The sequence below is a fragment of the Manihot esculenta genome, chromosome 5, assembly GCF_001659605.2.
Source record: "Manihot esculenta cultivar AM560-2 chromosome 5, M.esculenta_v8, whole genome shotgun sequence".
In the NCBI taxonomy this organism is placed as follows: Eukaryota; Viridiplantae; Streptophyta; class Magnoliopsida; order Malpighiales; family Euphorbiaceae; genus Manihot; species Manihot esculenta.
Window position 1 is genome coordinate 28448721 of NC_035165.2, and position 19810 is coordinate 28468530.

The 19810-nt window shown below is 31.0% G+C and overlaps 3 protein-coding genes across 3 annotated transcripts; all 3 read right to left on the reverse strand.

Moving 5' to 3' along the window:
• Nucleotides 1-165: 165 nt before the first annotated feature.
• Nucleotides 166-1276, reverse strand: LOC110614810 (protein MIZU-KUSSEI 1). The gene has a single exon (XM_021756474.2). The coding sequence runs from the start codon at nucleotides 1001-1003 to the stop codon at nucleotides 311-313; it is 693 nt and encodes a 230-aa protein (XP_021612166.1). The 5' UTR covers nucleotides 1004-1276; the 3' UTR covers nucleotides 166-310.
• A 7042-nt stretch (nucleotides 1277-8318) lies between these two features.
• LOC110616231 lies at nucleotides 8319-9703 on the reverse strand. Its single transcript, XM_021758585.2, has one exon. It carries the CDS (start codon nucleotides 9493-9495, stop codon nucleotides 8464-8466), a length of 1032 nt encoding a protein of 343 aa, XP_021614277.1. The 5' UTR covers nucleotides 9496-9703; the 3' UTR covers nucleotides 8319-8463.
• Nucleotides 9704-14947: 5244 nt separating this feature from the next.
• Nucleotides 14948-18956, reverse strand: LOC110614256. The gene is made up of 12 exons (XM_021755742.2): nucleotides 18640-18956; nucleotides 18406-18494; nucleotides 17838-17945; nucleotides 17620-17736; nucleotides 17069-17324; nucleotides 16831-16988; nucleotides 16416-16753; nucleotides 16232-16331; nucleotides 16096-16155; nucleotides 15925-16008; nucleotides 15726-15842; nucleotides 14948-15634 (listed from the first exon to the last, which is right to left on the reverse strand). The coding sequence occupies exons 2-12, from the start codon at nucleotides 18466-18468 to the stop codon at nucleotides 15335-15337; spliced, it is 1701 nt and encodes a 566-aa protein (XP_021611434.1). The 5' UTR covers nucleotides 18469-18494; nucleotides 18640-18956; the 3' UTR covers nucleotides 14948-15334.
• Nucleotides 18957-19810: the final 854 nt, after the last annotated feature.

Here is a 19810-nt window from a genome sequence, read left to right on the forward strand (position 1 = left end):
AGTTAATGGGATAGAAGAAAGTTGATGGGAAACATTTTCTCCCAGTAAATTCAAGAATCAATAGGGAAGATAGATTTTTTCTTTTTCATCCTCTATTTTTCTGTTTTCCCAAATCAAATTTCAGATATATATGAAAAAACGATAGATCCTTGTCATCTGCAAAGCTGAAAATAAAACAATTTCCAGGGAAATTTATGTTAAAATTTAGGATATTGCACACAGTGATCAACACTGAAAATCCATGGAATGAGACTGTAAATTTGAAAACCACACTACAATGTTAAGTCTAAACATAGAAAAATCCTAGAATCTAATGACCCCTGACAAAGAAAATACTCAGTTCTGGCCCTGGTGCACCATCAGGGTTAATCATGTACAAAGCTTCAGAATCTTTGGAACCCACCACTCTCTCAAACCTTGCTCTTATGTACGTCAACTCACCATCGGCTGCACTTTCCTTCTCATTTGGGCTCGGAAGAACACCGGCGCCCATTGAAACGCCTCTCAAAAGCTGCATAACATGAAGCTCATCATCGGACATTTGCTTCCTTCTGATAGAGTAGCCGATTTTTCTTCCATTACAATACACAGCCCATACAAACTCTTCCAGCACTTTCTTCTTATGAGTCTTCGTCTCGCTCTCTAGAGCGATTCTTACGATATCTGACGCCATTTCTTTGTGAAAAGTACTTGTATGGATCGGTAGTTCTATAACAAACATCGGCATGCAATGAGGATCTTCTTGAATGGCTAGACTTACTCTCCCTTTTCGGTAGCCGAAAAGGGTACCTGTAGTAGCACTGTCTTTAAGTAAAGGCTTTCGAGGGCGGCCCAGAAGTGCAACCATCTTGCAACCTGAGGTTAACATGGGGAAAAGCTTGAACATTTTAAGCAGCCCGCCGGAACTAGACTTAGAGCGCTTCTCGCCGGTAGTTTGCCGGAGCAAAGATAGTATGGTTGGATTATCCATTTGGAAATAAGGGCTAGAGTGCACAGGTGGCATTGTGGGATTCTAGTACAAGGGTTGTGAAACTAGATCAAAGAAATAAAAGATCCAGAAAGGAAGGTGTATTTGAACTAGTGACAAACTATAAGATACATATAAGGGAGTTAGGCAAGGTGGTTGGAATTGGACTGTTCGAATTTTAGCTAGTTGTAACTAGAGTCGTTTATAAGACTGAGAGATTTCGAGTCGAATTGGATTGAGATTGGGAACCTATTTGAAGTGGGAATGGGGAGGGCTCCAAGTTGGTTGAGTTTGATGTGACCAAGTTTAGTGATGGAAAAAGAGATGGGATTGAATGTGATAAGATAAGAGAGGTCGGACCACATAATGTGGAAAATTTAAAAAGAAAAAAATTTAAAAAAAAAAAAAAAGGAAGAGAGAAAAAGGACTCTGCTAATGTTGGGTTGGGCATGTGCCTCTCTGATCATTACTTAAGGCATCAACATCACTTTCTTTTATGCTTTTTTCCAAACTCTCACTAATTATTGAGGTGCAGCTCATCTTTCCCTCTATACAGTTTCTTTCTCCACTGGAAAATTTTTTTTCCTTTTGCTTTTGCTTGTGGATGACTTCCTCTTCCTTCTGGTTCTCTTTGGTTTGCTCTCTTTATATTTGTCAGGCCAATCACAGTTTGATTTTCTTTCAACTGCATTGCTCATCTCATTTTGCATTTCAGCCCAATAATAGTTGATACTAGAGAAAAGAATCATTGATTCATTATTAATAACTTGATAATAACTCGATCTTCGTTCGATGACTAAAATATAAAGTGTTATTCAATCTTTGTTAATGAACCAATAATAAACCAAAATTAATAAAATTTCCATAATTAAAAGAATTATAGTTTCAAATTTCATGAATCATAGAAGATTAACATTATTTTCTTACATTATAAAATAAATTTGTGATCAATATAACAAAATTTTATTTCGTAAATTCAAATCGTATTATTATTCTCTAAAATATTCCATCACATTATGCGTCAAAATGGTTGTCATAATATACCAATTATTTTATTTTTTTTCTATTTTGCAGATAATTTTACTAATCAAATGGTTAAAAAATCTCTGAATGACACTAATAATCAATAATGATTATAACGTGAGATGTGGAGTTTGAATTTTCGGTCGGAGTCAATTTATATATATATATATATAATGATTCCTTTGCAATTTTATGTTGCAGGGATATATAGTTGGGAAATCATAATCATAGCATTAAGGAATTCTCATCTTTATTAATTGATTTGTGTAGAGACACCATGTTGATGTAAGTGATCTGAGTAGATATGTAATTTAGCAGAAATGTCCAAGCAAAACACAAGTCTGTCCAAGATGGGGTCCTTAGCTTGACACAGACTAAATAGAAATAGGAAGCAATGTCGGCATTGATGGCCATGTTGCACCATAAGTACGATTTTGCCCTATAAATTTTGTTATTATTAATAAATTAATTATACATTTTTAAAAATTTATTAAAATATTCTTACGTTTCAGTTTTATTAAATACTTCATTTTAATATTTAAAAAAATTTTAAAAATATCCTTATAGAAACCTGCAAGTATAAGGATTCATTTCTTGAAATATATAGATGAATGAAATTATTAATTTAGGCTTTAGTGTGTTTCCACAAAATACTAAAAATATTTTTTAGAAATAACTTATTTTTCATTATTCAGTTACAAATTAAAAAATAAAATTTCAAATTTAGAAAACCAATTTCTCTTATTTTTCTTAAAAATGTTTTATTTTTTTATTGATTAATTCTTTAAGTACTCAAAACCTTAGAAAATGCTAAAAGTATATTTCCTAAAGAATATTTTGGGTGAAGGGGAAATTGGACCTCAAATTCAAGTTGGACCACACCTAATGAGAAAAAAAAAAGAAGTGAAGGTACTGTCTAGAAATAATTTGTTTGGACCAGCCTCAAAATTCTATTGGCCCCTTTAGTGAACAGAGAGAATGATCAAGCACATGCAGTGATTGAACAAAACGCCATGTTACACAAATCATACTTGACGTGTAAAACCTAACTTGCATTACCAACAAGGCAGCTTTTTTTTTTTTTTTTCTTTCCAAGGTAGAAATTGCATCATGACAAGAAAGTGAATTTACAGTATTTCATACTCATTTTTAATCGCAAAATTAAAAAAAAAAAATTAACGTATAATTGTATAGTTGAAAATTCTAGTTGGGTTTAGAGTCAATGAGTTGGAAGGAAGGTTATTTAGAGAAATGCATGTTATAAGAAGAGAAGAGGTTAAAGTGATTCCATAATCTAAGCTGGCTTTGTCGTTTGGCTTGTAATAATTGTGGTTGTGATGGGATTGCTTTCTCTTTAATTGATTGTTCCTCTGTCAATTTCTCTTATCTTTGAGTTCAATCTATGTGACATTTAACTGCTTTTGGTTTATATGCCAATCCTTACATTTCATTATAAATTTTAAAACCATTCTCAGATAATATACCATTATTCATTTAATTTAATTTAATTTAATTCAATTTAAGAGGGCATTTATGTAATCTTGTTGGATATTTAAATAATGATTGATTATCCATTATGACAAAACCAGAAATTCTATTTGCCGATAGGATTTGTTTATCAGAAGCTTTTTAGGATAATTGAAAATTATGAATTTAATTATTATCAAACAAACCCACAAATATTTTAAACATTTTATTGGTTGTGGGCTTCTTAAGGCATTACTCATTGCAACTAACAAGATGGGCAAACACCGATTTGTTTGATCCAATCTAAATACAACGTAGACTTTTCCAAAAAAAAAAATCTTAATTTGTCCAATCATGTCTGTCTTGATTAATTTTAAGGACTTTTATGAAATATAATATATGATTTATAAAATTTATATTAGACCCCAAAAAATAAGAATATAAATAGAAATTAAAAATAATTAGGCTGCTGTTGTGATAATTAAAATTTATTATAAGACAATAATCAGCCAATTCAGTACAGTATATGTAACTTCAATAATAATTATACATGATCTGCCCACATTATTTCATGAATTATTTTCTTTTATAAAAAAATACTATTTATTTTTTTATGGTATTGCAAAATTAACTATTAATCTATATTTTTTTAGAAAAAAAATTAAATAGTCTCTATAATTTTAAAAATTTGACTAAAAAATAAAAAATTTCCCTTATTAAATTTTAGTACTTTCAGTTATTATATACGGTAAAAGAGCAATGCAAATTAATATTAAATAGTTGAATTGTAATAAAAAAATCTATAAAACGCCAACGATTACAAACATAAACAGGTCCAAAATCAATACTAAAGGAATAAAGTTTGAAAAAAAAAAAGATTAAAAGAAAATTTTAAACTCTATTTGAAAACTCGAACTCCCCAATTTAGTTTACATAAACAAAACCGCCGCCTTCTTAAAATAAATTGGCCTTTTCCAGCGACCTCAAGAAGAGATTTCTTCACCATTAAAGTTAAAACTTTATACACAAAGAAAAAATACAAGACAGAAGACAAACCAAAATATCAGAGTCAAAGAGAATGGAGAAGAGAAGAGAAAGCACATGCAACTCGATTAGGAGGAGATAGAAGAGTCAGACACTTAGGAAGGGAAAAACTTTCTTCCTCAATCGTGTCAAGCCATCATCTCCAGAATCGAGAGCCTCTTCCAGGTCGACGATCCATCAAAATATCATTATGAAGTCAAATATGGGAGCTCAATCTACAAGAAATAAAGTAGAAAAAAATAAAAAAAAAAATCAATAACCATGGCAAGCCAAAAAGATCTCTCACTCAACAAAAGCATCGGTTGCTAGAACCACAAAATCAATAAAGGTATGTACAAACTCACCTAGAGGAGAGGGAGGACACTCACGTCTAGACAAGGAAGGGGAGAGCCACCTCTGCTCGAAAAGAATAGAGATAGCTGCGCAAAACCAGTAAAGGATGAGGATTGAGTATAAAAAAAACTCTTTAACAATGATAGAAAACTCTCTCTATCAACCAGAGAAAGAAGCTACATTTTTTTAGTTGAGTTTTCAAACTCACATGAAACTTTTATTTTATTTATAAAATAATAAACACTAACTAGTTAATTTTATATAAAGAAATTAAATATTGAGTTTAAAAAATGAAATGGATAATTTTTATATAAGTAAAATAATTTACACAAAGAACATTCTAGAATTTCCCCTCCTCTATATATATAAATATATACTTTTGATAATGGATTGATAGCTTTTGCTTTTAACAAGGGTAAATGTCCATATTTGTTTAGAACATATATAGAAGGAAATTGAGTTAGTTGATCATAATTAAAAGAGGACTCACAAAAGCCTTAAAAAAGTTCAAACTTTGATCATTGTGCTTCCCAACAACTTGAAAATTCTAGTGCTTATGCCCATTTGGTTGATCTTCATTACATTAGTTCTATCTTCTCCATTATATGATTTCCCTGTTAACCCATAATTGGGGACTTTCCAGTGATTTTTTTATTTAATTAAAAATATTCTTAATTTTTTTAATACACTTTAATTTTTATTATTTTTTAGCTCTAGTAAGTATTTACTCTATTCATAAATAATTAAAGTTACAAATATTTTAGTACTTAATTTTTAGTACATTGTGAATATAATATTCTACTCACTCTTTATTATTTAAAACGATTTCATATACTTGTAAAAATTGAACATTTTCATCGTTCTAACACTTGTGGATTGTATTTCAATTTGATGGGATAACACATTGCCAATTCTTGCAGTTTTATGGTGTATTTTTGTGCGTAATTGAGGAATCACAAAGTTTTGTCTTATGTCTATATCGATGGGAGTAATTAATGTAATGAGGGTCTAATTTCCTGTTGGGTGTTGGATACTTTGAGATAATAAAGATCAATTAGGATAACATCCAGTCGAATGATGTCGTGGTTGGCTGGGCCTGATTTTCTGGTTTCATCATCAAAATGGTTGAATTTGTTCGGCCGTTCTTTTCCTTGATTCAAATAATCAGGGCAATGACAAGGGACCTATGTGTATAATGAATAGGCCCATTGTGGAGAAATTTTATTATGAACAGCCTCTTTCATGTAGATTTGAATACATGAAATGGCAAATCAAGTTATAAATAGATAGTCTAATATGACGTGTTCAACTTTGATCTCTAATTTTCTACTTAAAACAAATATAAATAGATAACTAATATTAGTGGGTCATACAAAATTCAAGTTTGAAAAATACTTTTGTATTCAATTTTTTTTTTGGTTACCATGCAATAATATTGCATTTCCATATAGCTCAAATACAAGGGATACAGGGCTATAAACAAAATCAAAGGCTCACAATCCAACAAACCAATCTAAAAAAAGTAAATTCAGATAAAAATAAAAGCAAACAAAATTAAATTAAAGAATAAATCAAATTACCTAACACATAATAATACATATCATTTAATTCAGAATAAAAATCGATAACATATAAATAATTATAATATTATCTTTAAATAATGTGTTTCACATCTAAATATAACAAAAAATATTATGGCAATTTTTCGTAAACAACATTAAAAAATGAGAGTTTCTCCTTTTAAGATCGATAAACTTTTGAAAAGTGAGTTTCTCTATTTTTTAATAGAGTCTTCCTCCTCAATTTTCAAAATTTTTTTTCCTCAATTTTTTCATCCTCCTTTTAAGATGGACAGACTTTTAGCGGAGCTCTCTCAATTTTTCTTAACTTCTTCCTCCTCTTTTCCAATTATTACTCTATATTTTCTATTTATCATGATTATTTTAGTTCATAAACTTGATTTGAATATTGGAGAGTCTCTACTATCTTCGGCAGACTTCTTATAATTTTTTCTCTATTTTGTAGATCACTTCCTCAAAATCAAGCACCGAAGCAGATTTTCTCCTCAAAAGCCAAAAGCTAAAGTTGAACATTCTCAAAATCAGACCATCAAAGAACTCTCTCCTATAAGCACTATAAACTTAAAAAAAAACACAATAAAAAAAAAAGAAAAGAAAAGCCACAAAAAATAAACACTACACGTTTACTCTCAATGAGAGGAGAACCGAAAGGATGAAGCTCCAAAATAATATTTTATTATTAAAAAAATAATATTTTATTATCATGACTTATTTAACTTTAAAATTAAAATTTAAGGATTTATTTAGTTAAAAAATTGATTCGACTTATTTAACTCTAAACCAAAAATATATCGACTTAATTAAACTTATTTTCATTTTTAAACTCAATATTTAATTTCTTTATTTTCTCTATCAAAATATTTTTTTTAAGTTTGATAAATTTAAGATATATGATTAAACTATTTATTTTTTAAAAAAGTTGAGTGATATAAATAATAATTTTAATATAAACCAAGTATTAGAAAATAATAAATATTTAAGAGTTCGATTATTTCAAAAGTAATTAGCGGAAAATTAGATGGAAATCTTCTAATTTTATTAAGTTAAGATATAGAAATTAAGCCGTTGAATTTTGAAAGTGGAGGGATATATATATCAATTTTAATATAAATAAAAGAGCAGTAATTTATCCTTTAATTTTTGTTGAATAGATTTGCTTTTTATAATAGAAATTTAGGTTTGATTTCAATTTCAATTTGATTTGAATTACGCTGATTTTGATTTGATTTCGTCCAAATTCGGACCAGCCATGTGTAGACGGATGCCGAGTTTACGAAGTCGTTCTGCCAGGTGCCCCAGTATTAATGTTTCGGTTGCATGGCGTATCCGATATGTATCCGATACAGGAAAATAGTTAACGTTGCATTATCAGATCTGACGTCTCCTTCCCCATCTTCCAGATTTTTCCTCTTTTTTCTTTTTTTGTGTCTGAGACTCTTCCAGAAATTGACTACTTGTTTTCCTGGTGCATTTTCAGACTGATCATTTGTATTTTCACACCTTGAGATCCATATAATGAATTAAATATTTGTAATAATTTAAATTGCTTCTGTCTAAACAGCTCATCTCCACAGAGACAGTGTCCATGACAAATGGTCAACAATTCTATATAGACTTAACAGATCGATGTCCTGTCCTGTTGCCTTGCCCAGTAACTTTGACTTTTCTCTTGTTCAACTTGCACGAGCTCTTGACTCAGTTGCCATTTTTTATTTCTTTTTAATTTTATTTATCACCCTCTAGTTAGACTTTTTTGTTCATCCAAGAATAACTGGAAGAAAACAAGAATTGGTGAGGTTCATGCAGAACTTAATTATATATGCTTTAATATTTTCTTAATTTTCCCGAAATGATAATAATAATAATGTCCACAAAGTTGATATATAGCATTTGCATGTATGGGAGCTTTGATCAAATATGGCCATTTTTATATTTAATATCCTTTTACAACTTCTAGGAATCGAAATCAAACAAAAGAATTCATATGGTTTTACATATTTTTCGTGGATATCAATGAAAGAACTTGTAAATATATATGTAATGGATTGGTTAGCGAGCTTTGGGATTGAAGGCCTTTCTCCCCAGTATGCCTTGTTTGTATGGCAAGAAAGTTTTCTTCTTCATATCCTCGGATGCTGCTTTATTCTTCGTGTAATGCAACTCGTGAGCCGACAATTGCCCTTTTCTCCTTGACGCCGGAACTGAACCGGAGCTTTCTTTGGACCGGGAGCTCGTGTTCTTTGCATCTTCTGGTTTCCTGAAGAAAGATGGAAACTTTGTCCTCAAAGGATCTTTATCCGCTGCTCTTCCCTCAGATGCGCTTCTGAACAGAAGGAAATCTCTCATCAACCTCCATTTTTTTGAAGAACTCTTTGTAGTTGAAGCAGCAGCAGCAGCAGAAGAAGAAGAAGTGGATGGCCCTGAAGCTTTTGAATTTGGAGCTGCTGATTGTTTGGTTGTTTCCAGTAACTTTCTCTCTTCTTCTTCCCATGGATATTCAGAAACTCTATGTGGGGAAAGCGATCTTGTAGACCGGCGGCTTGAACTCGTTGCTAAAGCTTGATGTCTCTCTCTACCTCTACCTCTACCATTTTCAGTTCTCTTTCGAGTATTTTCATCAGCAACAGCAAAAGGGTCTGAATCTTTCTTCTTCCTCGGAGAAAAAACCTCACGTATAATCTTTTTCCCTTGAGCTATTGGTGATCTGGCTGACCTTGGCGATAAAAACCCACGTCTCTCCTCAATCTGTAAGCGAGGAGGAGGCTTCAAAGGCCGGATTTTGCCACCATCAAAAAGTTCATCGGCGGAAAGAGAACTCTCCTCCAGTTCAGACCTGAAATCAAATGCGAAATCATCTCCACTATGATTAGGCACTGGCATGGGCGATGCAGGTGTAGCGTTATCATCCCAGGCGAAGTCATCAAAACGACTATAGAACTCGGCGATGCGTGAAGGACTTGTGGGAGCACTGAGAGTAATATCACCAAAACGTTTAGGAGTAGAAGGAGCGCTCATGAATGGCATAGGATTGGCGTCGTTGAAGTCGAAATCCATGCCGGTTGGAGGCATTGCCACTTCCATTTTCAACGTGTTCTAGAGATGCAGGTGATTGATACCGAAGATTGATTGGTGTTTGGAAGGAGGGAAACAAATATATAGGGGAGGGAGAGAGAGAGAGAGAGAGAGAGAGAGGAAGGAAACGAGAGAGAAGGAACATAAAGAGATTGGGAGGAGATGATTTTGTTGACCATATAAGATAAAGGACCCGCCGGTCATTATATTTTATAAAAAAAAAAAAAAGTTAAAATATGGAAATGAGTTCAATGAGGTAAGTTGTCGTATCTTAACTAAATACTATAATTTAATATTAAAATATTTTAATAATTAAATATTAGTTCAATTTTTTATTAAATATGTTTTAATTTCAATTTAAATCAAAATTTTGAGGTTAATTGAGTTAAAAAGTTAAATATTGAATAACATATTTAAATTTCTACTTCTTTAATCAGATATTAATATTTATTGAGTGTAGTGATCATGAGCCAACCAATCACAAGGTGTGAATTTTCCTTGGAGGGGAAGAAGAGAAAGAGGCTGACATACCTAATTAGGTAAATATAAAATTTAAGAGTTATGAATGTCATTAGCTACGTCTTCTATTTAAAATTTAATTACATATTAATTAATTAATAATTTCTTGACCTTCTCACGTTTGATTAAATTGGGATTTTGTGGTCAACCTTTTTGTTCGTGTTATCACTAAATTTGTTATACAAGTAATTAGCCAGATGATCTATGTTCTGTCTTCCTTTTTTTTTAAAAAAAATATTTAATTTGTAAGTGGGTAAAATTTAGACAACTGGGTATAGTTTATATAGACAAATAGATGGCAAGATCTTGTGAAATGGGCAACAAAAATTTTAGTTTATAGAAACGTGATATTATAATAAAGAGAAATAAACAAACGTAAAGTAAGATATTCAAATGATTGGGTAAGGACCAAGGAAAGGAAACTGAATTGGAAACAAGTCAAGGTCACAATTTCTTCGCAAGTTGTTGCCATAACTAACGGTGGAGCACTGCCCTTCTAGAGGGATTTTTATTTCGTTGTTTATATAATTTTTTGTGTTTTCTTTTTATTGTTGCGGATGCATATCGATTTTTGTCAATTCCCTTTGCATGGAAGGGCTGATAGGCACGACAATGGAAAGAGGGAGCTTCAGCTAGAAGATGTAAACTAATTGGATCGAAAGTAGGGAGATACATGCGATATCCAATACACAAAGGCAAAAAAAAAAAAATATCTCTCCAATATCTGAAGTAGAGAGACACCACTGTACGCAGAAAAGATAGAAGAAGATCTCATCACAGCAGAGAGAAGCACCAGCCATGAGAGGGCGGCAGATCTAAGGCATTAACAAAGGCAGAGATGAGGATCCTCTTCGGCGATCCACTCAAGCCTTCCAGAACCTTTAATTTCCATGAATTCTCCATCGAAGACTACACTCTATTGTTGAGATTTGACAACAGATGAGAAACGCAATGTGTACCCAACAAACGGGGTGCAAGCAGGAGCAACTAGAGACAGAGATGAGTTGATGTAGCGCTGCAAACCTGCATGCAAATATCAAACGAAAAAGTAAATAAAGCCACAGCAACACACTGAATAGATGAAAACCAAATCCCACTCATAACCACAAATTCACTCCAAAAAGAATAAGAAAGTTTATTTATACACGCTGTCCCACTCTTTAGAAACAACTCATTCTCTGAATAGGGGTAATCCCCTGCCCCGGGCAAGAGACAGTCACACAACGTGGATAAGATTAAACCGTAAAAAAAATAATAATAAAATAAAATTTCAGAAAGAGTTTTTCTCTCTAGTTCAAATTAAAGAGAAGGGTCTCAATCGATGCTCAATTTTACACTATATCAATTAAAGATTGTAGAATAATTTTAAATTAAAAAATCACTTCAATTTATGTGTTAAATTATTAAGATTTTGTTTGGTATAAATAATTTTATAAAAAAAATAAATAAATTTTTATAAATCATATATAAATTTTTTTATGCATAATAAATATTTTTTAAATTAAAAAATTAATTTTTTTTATTTCAAACAAAATATTTAAAAAAAAAAATCAATTGAATCAAATTGTTATAAAAATTTTTGGAGGGAATACAATAGGGAATAAAATTTTTTGTTTTAATAAATCTCATTTAAATCATATATATATATATAATCACATTTAAAATTTATCCTTAATAACCTCAAAACATATAATTCCAATTTTTTAAAATAAAAATTTTTTAAATTAAAAAATTTGAATTTTTCCATTTAAAAAAAATCGTTAGAACATAAATACATTAAATTAAATTTTTACAAAATGTTTTTATTGCAAAAGCAAAGGTAAATATTTAAAATTTTCTTTTATTGTGATTATTACGTTAAATTATATATATATATATATATTGGATAATTATGAAGTCCTTGTCTGATTTGCATGGACATTAACAAGATTGCGATCCAGTTAAGAGGCTAAAGACTCGTAGGTTGGATTCTTGTTACACCAATAATGTCAACTTAGAAACGAAAATTAAATTTAGAAAAGACCGTCTAGAAGTTAAGGGTTGACAATTTGCATACTGCTTCATGCTAATAAAAATTAACATTTCAATGAAAATTAAATTTAGCGTATAGTTACTCCTTGTTATAAAAAAAAATATATAATTAATATGGTTATATTAATAAAAAAATTTTTTCTCTTTTTAATATACTATTCGCTTATATTTTATAATAAAATTAACAATGACAAGTATTATTATTAAAAATTATTTTTAATTGATATCCATAATTTTTATTATTATTATAATATTTTTTAAATAAAATTAATATCAGTACAAAATTTTTCACTATAAATTGCCTATTGCATGGATAGGCAGGTTGTCAGTTGCCATTAATGTGTAATTTGAAGAGCTTGGCCCAATCTGAGAATAAAATAGAAACCTCTATTGGGCTTCCGAAAGCCCAAATCCATTCTATTGGGTTACCATCCGATCTTCCTTGAATATTTGATCTCTGAGCCCAAGAAACATAACTTATTACTATTATTTCTTTAATTTTAAAAAGTAAAAAAATAAAGGAAAAATATCCATACATTTTCATATTATTTTTAAATAAAATAAAATGTCAATAATATAAATTTTATTTTTTTTAAGTAATTTTTTTTACTTTTATAAATAAAATTTTATATTTAAATTAAAATAAAAAGTATGTTATTTTTTTAAATAACCTTAAGAAAGAGGAATATATATATATATATTCTTATACTTGGGAAGAAAAGAACATAAAAATAGAAAATGAACTATTTTAAATTTTATTTTTTAATAATTATACTTTGTATTTAATGGGATGGCCATTAACTTCAACATTCATCGAATTAATTCAATGGTCCTTGATGACCGCTGGATTTTACCACTCCGATTTGAAACCTGATCCATGATCAAAACCCTTTACTTGAAGGCCCTTAAGCCTTCCAAATGAACCAAGTTCAACCCGCTCGGCCTTAAGATCGGACCCCCTAAAGCCTTTATATCGGGTCGGCCCAGTCCTTTCGACCCTAAGATCATACCTTCCCTGGACTTCAATCCTAATCTCACCAACTAGCCCAGTCCGAAGGAGAAAAGGTAGCCAACCCATTCACCTAGTAGGTCCATCTGCGCGCGTGCCAAGGGGGAATTAAATGGCTGTTGCGCATGGAGCAGAGATCTGATATTCTCGTACATCTATATCCGTATGGCAAAGACAGGTGGCCCAACAACAGTGAGGCCATTACACGTCACTGGAAGACAAAGGAAAAAAATAAAAGGAGAGAAGCATTCTTCTCTAGGACTAAACTTACTCAACCATTGTAAAACCCTATTTCCTGAACCTCAGATATCAGTAATATTTTTTAGTATAATTATTGAAAAAAATAAAGTACATTTGTTAAATCTAGTAAAATTTGGGTGTTTTGTATTATTATTCCAAAAAATAAAAAGTGATTTACAAAATTTATAAGGATTTTTGTTATTAATGAATTAATTCTTATATTTTGATAAATTTATTAATATATTTTTAAATTTTAATTTTATTAGATATTTTATTTATTATATCTATTTTCTAATTTATTGTAACACTAGGAATTTTGAACTTGTAATTTTACTATTTTTTCACTTTTAATATAATGATTTTTTAAAGATAAAAGTATAAAAAAATATTTTATAATTTTACTCATTTTTATTTCAGTATTTATAATTTAATTTATGAAAAAATAATACAGATAATATCATATCACTAACAAATAGCGTAATTTTATGATACCGTAAAAACATACGGATATGATAATTAAAATATAATTATTAATTAAAAATAAAAATATAAAAAATTATTTTCACTTATTTTTATTTTAAAATATATGATTTAATATATGTTAAATTAATATCTTTTAATATAATTTTTATATTAATATTTTTAATCACATTTAAAAGTAGTTGTTTTTTTGTTAATAGCGTGATATCGATACTGCAGATATTATTTTAATACAAATTAAATCGCATAATTTAAAATGATAAATCGATAAAAAAACAGTTTTTTATATATTTTTTTTAAAATATAAATTAAAACGTTTATCTTTATGAAAGGTATTTTAGTATTTTATTTAAATATTAATAGTTAAATGGATGTAGAAAAAAATTTTCTAATGAAATCAAAACTGTGAACATTTTAATGTGTTTGTGAAAATATGAAATCAACTTATTGGCAGTAATATTTCTCAATATTAAAAAGATAAATTAATTATTGAAAATTCAGCCCTTTTGTCTTCTCATCTGAACCAGTGAATGAAGATTTTAATTTTTAGATTTTTTAATAATAGAAAATATTTTTTAATTAAAAATAATATATTATTTTTTAAAAAAGTGACATTTTTTTAAAAAAGAAATTTTCTGGATTTTAATAATTGTATTAATACTATTTATATGTAAATTTATTAATATTATTTATTTTTTAAATTACAATAAATAAATGGAAAATAATATTTTTTATTAAAAATATTTTTACAGGAAATCTACCAACCTAAATTAGTACTTAACAAAATTTCACATGCGCGATGGGTCTAACTCCAAGGTCCATCTAGTGGCCATTCTGCAGAGTGGCTTATGCCATTCCACAGTACCAAGTACGAGAACCACCAGAGCAGACTAGAGCTTTAAGCTTCTGGAACTTGTGAGCTGTGACCCTTTACTTTGGGACGGCACTTTGTTCTTTGCTTCACATGGCTGGCTGATGACTCCCCATACTCCATGAAAAAGCTACTAAACATTTGGACCACCCTGCTGCTTCCCTCAATTTTTTTTTCCCTAAATGCAAGTTGATTTGAAGAAAAGGCACAAGTTACATGGAAAGAAGGCTCGAAGACTACTGACTAATATGGCCTGTGGTTTAGAGAAAGACCAATCAATAACATTTAATCATTTTTATAGTTGGCTTTTCAAATGTCTGTGTTTTTTTTTTCCTTTATTTTCTTTTTTAAATTTAAGAGGTTTCCTCTTTCTACTGCAAATGAGATGTGAAGATCATTTGCAGATCTTCTTCTAGTACTGTAGTCTTAAATTCTACTGTCCTGCAACTTGTATGACTATGGAGAGAAAATGGAGGAAAATTCTCTAGAAAAAGGGATAAAATCATCAGTATCTTCTGCTGCTGCTGCTGCTGCTGTTCTTTTTATTACAAATAATTACAACAATATCAAATTATACATATTTAGCTTTGATATTATCCTATAGCTTTGTACAAAATTCAGACATCAACTCTCCCAGACTAATTTCTTGGATTTTTTGTTTTTTTTTTTTGAAAACAATGGCAATGAAATATATCATATTATGTGTACAGAAGATACCTAAAACTGAACTCATATGGCATAATTTGGACAAACTGAGAATCAGGCTCAACTTTACCTCTCTCAAGGCACTTGATTGCTTCTTTCCCAAGTTCACTTGGTATTTGAAGGCAGATCCAGTCGAGCAACGATTCCAAGTCCTTCGCGAAATCAAGTAAATACCAATCCAACAGCTTTGGGATTGCAAACTTTCTACTTGAAATTCCAACTGCTGCCTGCAAATACTCTCTTTTCGCCACGTCTAGTTCATTTTCAACTTGAGATGCGGAGTACACTCTCACCTTCATTTTGACAATGTAGGTTAGTCAGTAATAGAACGATCTGGGGTAAATTAGGACTAATCACATCTATGGAAATAATGTGTAAACTTACAGCTGGTGAGGACCAGCTTCCGCACGAAAGTGCAAATGTGACTAATGGTTCGGATAACTCCAACCCGAATTTGCTCCTCACTGTCATTTCATCATTTTTTGCACATTTCGACGAGGTCTGACAGTAGATAAAGAACAAGAGTTTAGCTTTACAGAAGGGAAAAAAAATTAGCAAAGAAGTTGAAATGTGCACCACTTACATATTTCGAGTGATAAGGTAGTCTGAGAATGAAATGTTCGATAGTTATCGCATTTAGCAAGTGTCCCCCAACATTTATTTTTGCCTAAGTATTCGACAAATGTACAAGGTATAATTCCAGGCCAAAGTCATAGCAAATGCAAAATCAAAAATTAAAAAAAAAAAATCATACCTTTTGCATTAGTGCAACAATCATCTCAGGATTTTCTGGTATTCCATATTCTAGAAATGCCTGAAAAACAAGATGGCATTGTCAGCAATCCTTTCTGTCGATACTCGATAAACGTGTAGAAAGGACAATTACATACATTCATCATGCAGGAGTTGTAAATGTTTATCCAGAAAGCAACTTTCTCCTGATGGGTGAGCTTCTGCAAGTTGATAGAGGCAAGTTTCCCAAGTAGAAGTCTGAGAATTCAGAAAATTAAATGACCATCAATACAATTAATGCATATCATAAGAAATCAGCAAAATTTTAAGAAGAGAACTTACTTTAGCCTATGAAGTAGAAATAAAGAGTTCGATTTTCGGTTCGGATTAATTGTGCCAGCTTCTATAGCAAATAAATGCTTGTATGGACCAATATCTCTCTTCCCAAATTGTGAACATATACCATATGGATCTCGATATTCAGTTTCTTCAACATTTTCTTGAGAAACTAATGTTGATAAGAAAGGTAAATTCTCAGAGGTACGCCTACTTTTCGTCGAGCTCATTCGTAAGAAAATGCTTGACAAGCATTTCAAAATGTCCTCAGAAATCTTGTTTGGATCGTCTGCAGTACCAATTCTTGCTTCTGCATTTTCTTGGCCTGCTGTTCTACATTCAAGCTGGATATTTATACAAGTCTTGTTAATTTAGCACTATAATTTTAATCAAATTGATGACATTTTTAAATGACAATGACCTGCAATTTCTGAGGATTTAAATGCTTCTCAGCCGGTTTGCCGTCGATGGGAGGTCTTTTCTCTGGAGGTCTGCTTGTTTGAGCTTTATGGATTGAGGAATTCTTGTTCTGCTTCATAGAATTGGTGCACAATTGATTCTCTTTCCCTGGTTCATCATCTGTACAAAGTAACAATGAATGAATAAAAAAACAGTAAATTTTACACTTTCAATATTAGTACTTCAGGCCTGTTACTTACCAGAAAAGGAGGGCAAATGCCTGATTGTGGATATGGTGGATGCCAGGAAATTTCGAGCTATTATCTTGGCATGTTCTGGCTTGGGATTTTTATTTGGGGACAAGTCATATAAATCTGCAAAACTTTCCACATTTTTCTTAGAGCTTGAAATGTAGACAGCTTCTTGATACAAGTCCTGCCTAAAATGCACCACTTGTTCTTCAAGCCGAACAACTTCCTCTTCCAAAACTGCTACTTCTGCCAGAAGCTCTAGCGTCTAGAAGAACTAAAATTCAGAATCAAAATTTCTCCTCGAATAATATGCATTTGTTGAGTGAAACTTGAGTTTAAAAAAAAAAAGTAATCTTTAAGTTGAAAAGTAAGTATCAATTGAAACTGTTGGATTGCTCTGTTTCTCAGCTCACATCTCTTCATTTGATTCTTCCATTCTTATTCAACTCCAATTGTCAAATTCCCATTATTTTGTTCTTGCCCTTAAAAACTTTCTTTTCATGGAAAAGGACAAGAAGGCAAAATCTAAGATAGAGATAAAGGGATTATGAATCACTTACAGCTGCAGGCAGATAAGGAGGAAGGCGAGGTAGAGCTCCCAAAGGTCTGTTAAAAGCTCGCTCCAAAGCTCTGTGAACATTCTCTTCATACCTCAGCTTCTTCTTTAGTTGATCAACCTGAATAATTACAATTTCCAAATCTTAATCGGCAAAATGCTGCAGAAGAGTATTGATGAATCGCGAATTGGGAAATGAATGAAAAGAGAGATGAATCATACATCTTGCTGCAGTGCTATTTTTCTCTCTCTGCTTGAACTTTGGCCAATTTTTCTAGCTGTTCTTGTGGCGTCTCTCTGCTTGTTCCTCTGTATCTTCTCCACCTTCCCCTTCACGGCAACAGACGTTGATAATTAGAAAGTGAAAATTAGTAATACCGATTGAAAGCGAAGGTTAAAGGAAAGAAGAGAATTCAAAACAAAGATTATTCGTGCCGAGAATATATGGTGAAAACAGGGGATCGGCATCTCCGGAAGAAATCTAAAATTAAAAATTAAGGGAAATTAACGTCTTCCTTTTCTACTTTACAGATATAATTCAAAACCCATTTCTGAATTCCCTCAAATTTGGCCACTTTATCAGGATTTCCAGCACTTTTCAGCTTCTGAATCTTCCCCATTGAAACTGAAGCCACAGTTTCCGGTGAACTTTAAACTTCATGGATTGGATAAAGTATGAACAGTAGAAACCGTTCTTTGAAAACAGATAATAAAAACAAGAGAATAATAATTAAAAGATCAAATGGACACTGTTCAAACATTGATTAGTGTGATAGATAAACTTGCTTACTTTTTCAGGCTTCACTGGAACTTTCTTGGGCTGCAGCCTCGTCCCGACTCTCGTATTCATCATCTTCTATATTTCAGCGCCCTCTAAATCTGCAAGTCCCATCAAAGTTCAAAACCCAATACAATAATAACTTGTTTACAAAACCATTGAAGAGAGAAGAGACAGGATTGGAGAACACAACTCCATTTTTGAATAGCATTTAAGAAGCAGAGGAACAGATTCATATATTTATACCTTTAGCAGAAAGTTCATTCCTTTAGAAACCCAAGAAACTTCAATGCTCAACAATCAAGTACAACTACACAGGTCACTTCAATCTCTGAATTCCTCGATCACCACGAAGTAAATTTCACAGCACCCAGATTAAAACACCAAAGAAATTCAATGCTTAGAGTGTTTGTTTGTATATATGTACAGAAACCAAGTAGAGAGAGAGAGAGAGAGAGAGAAAAAGAATTGCTGTATCTTAATTGTTTATGCATACTTGGAAGATTATATAATGGCGGGGAAGAGAGAGAGTATGGGTGAACGTTGCAATCAGAAATGGGCGGTTGCAGGTTGGCTCTACCAGACAAAAAGCAAAATGCGCAACTGGGATGATTCCGGAGGTTAAAAAGTTATGTGAAAAAATTCCTTTATTATGTTAAACACATTGATTGGCCCTTGATCTTGAAAACTATAATAAATCATTTTTGATATTTTAAAAATCTTCTCTCTAATAGAATTTTTAATATTAAAATTAATTAAAAAATTAAAATATTTAAACGTTTTTAATATATTTTTTAAAATTAAAAGATTAATCGAATAATTTTTTTTAATATAAATATTCAATAATAAATTTTTTAAAATTATTTTTCCTCAAAAATATATTTTAAAATTATTAGAATAAAATAAAAGATTATCCAAAATTTAAAATTTTTAATTAATATATTTAAAGAATTATTTTTCTGTTTAAAACGACCAGAAGCGCTACGTTCCTGGTCTCTCTCTCTCAACGTCATTATTATGAAATAACTTGGAGGCTTCTCCTTGAACATATATTGATTGGGTTGTTTACAGCATTCCAGAAATGCCCCTGGATGATTACCTAAAAAGACAATAATGTCCATATTCATTCTCTGGTACAGAAAGAAAAATGTCCATGCTTGTGAATAAAGTTAAACAGGGTTTGACTCTGGAAGTGAAAGAGTGGCATCAATTGGGACCAGAATTGGATTGGCCACGTTTCGAATAGGTTGTCTCTTGGCTGTGAACCCATAGGTTTTAAAGGTAAGATATGCGACAAGGCAAAAACTGCAATTTTTCGTCTTTTTAATATTCTTATTATTAATTATAATTAAAAAATAAATAATATTAATAAATTTTCAAAATCGAAAAAAACAACTTAAAAAAAAGAAATTATTTT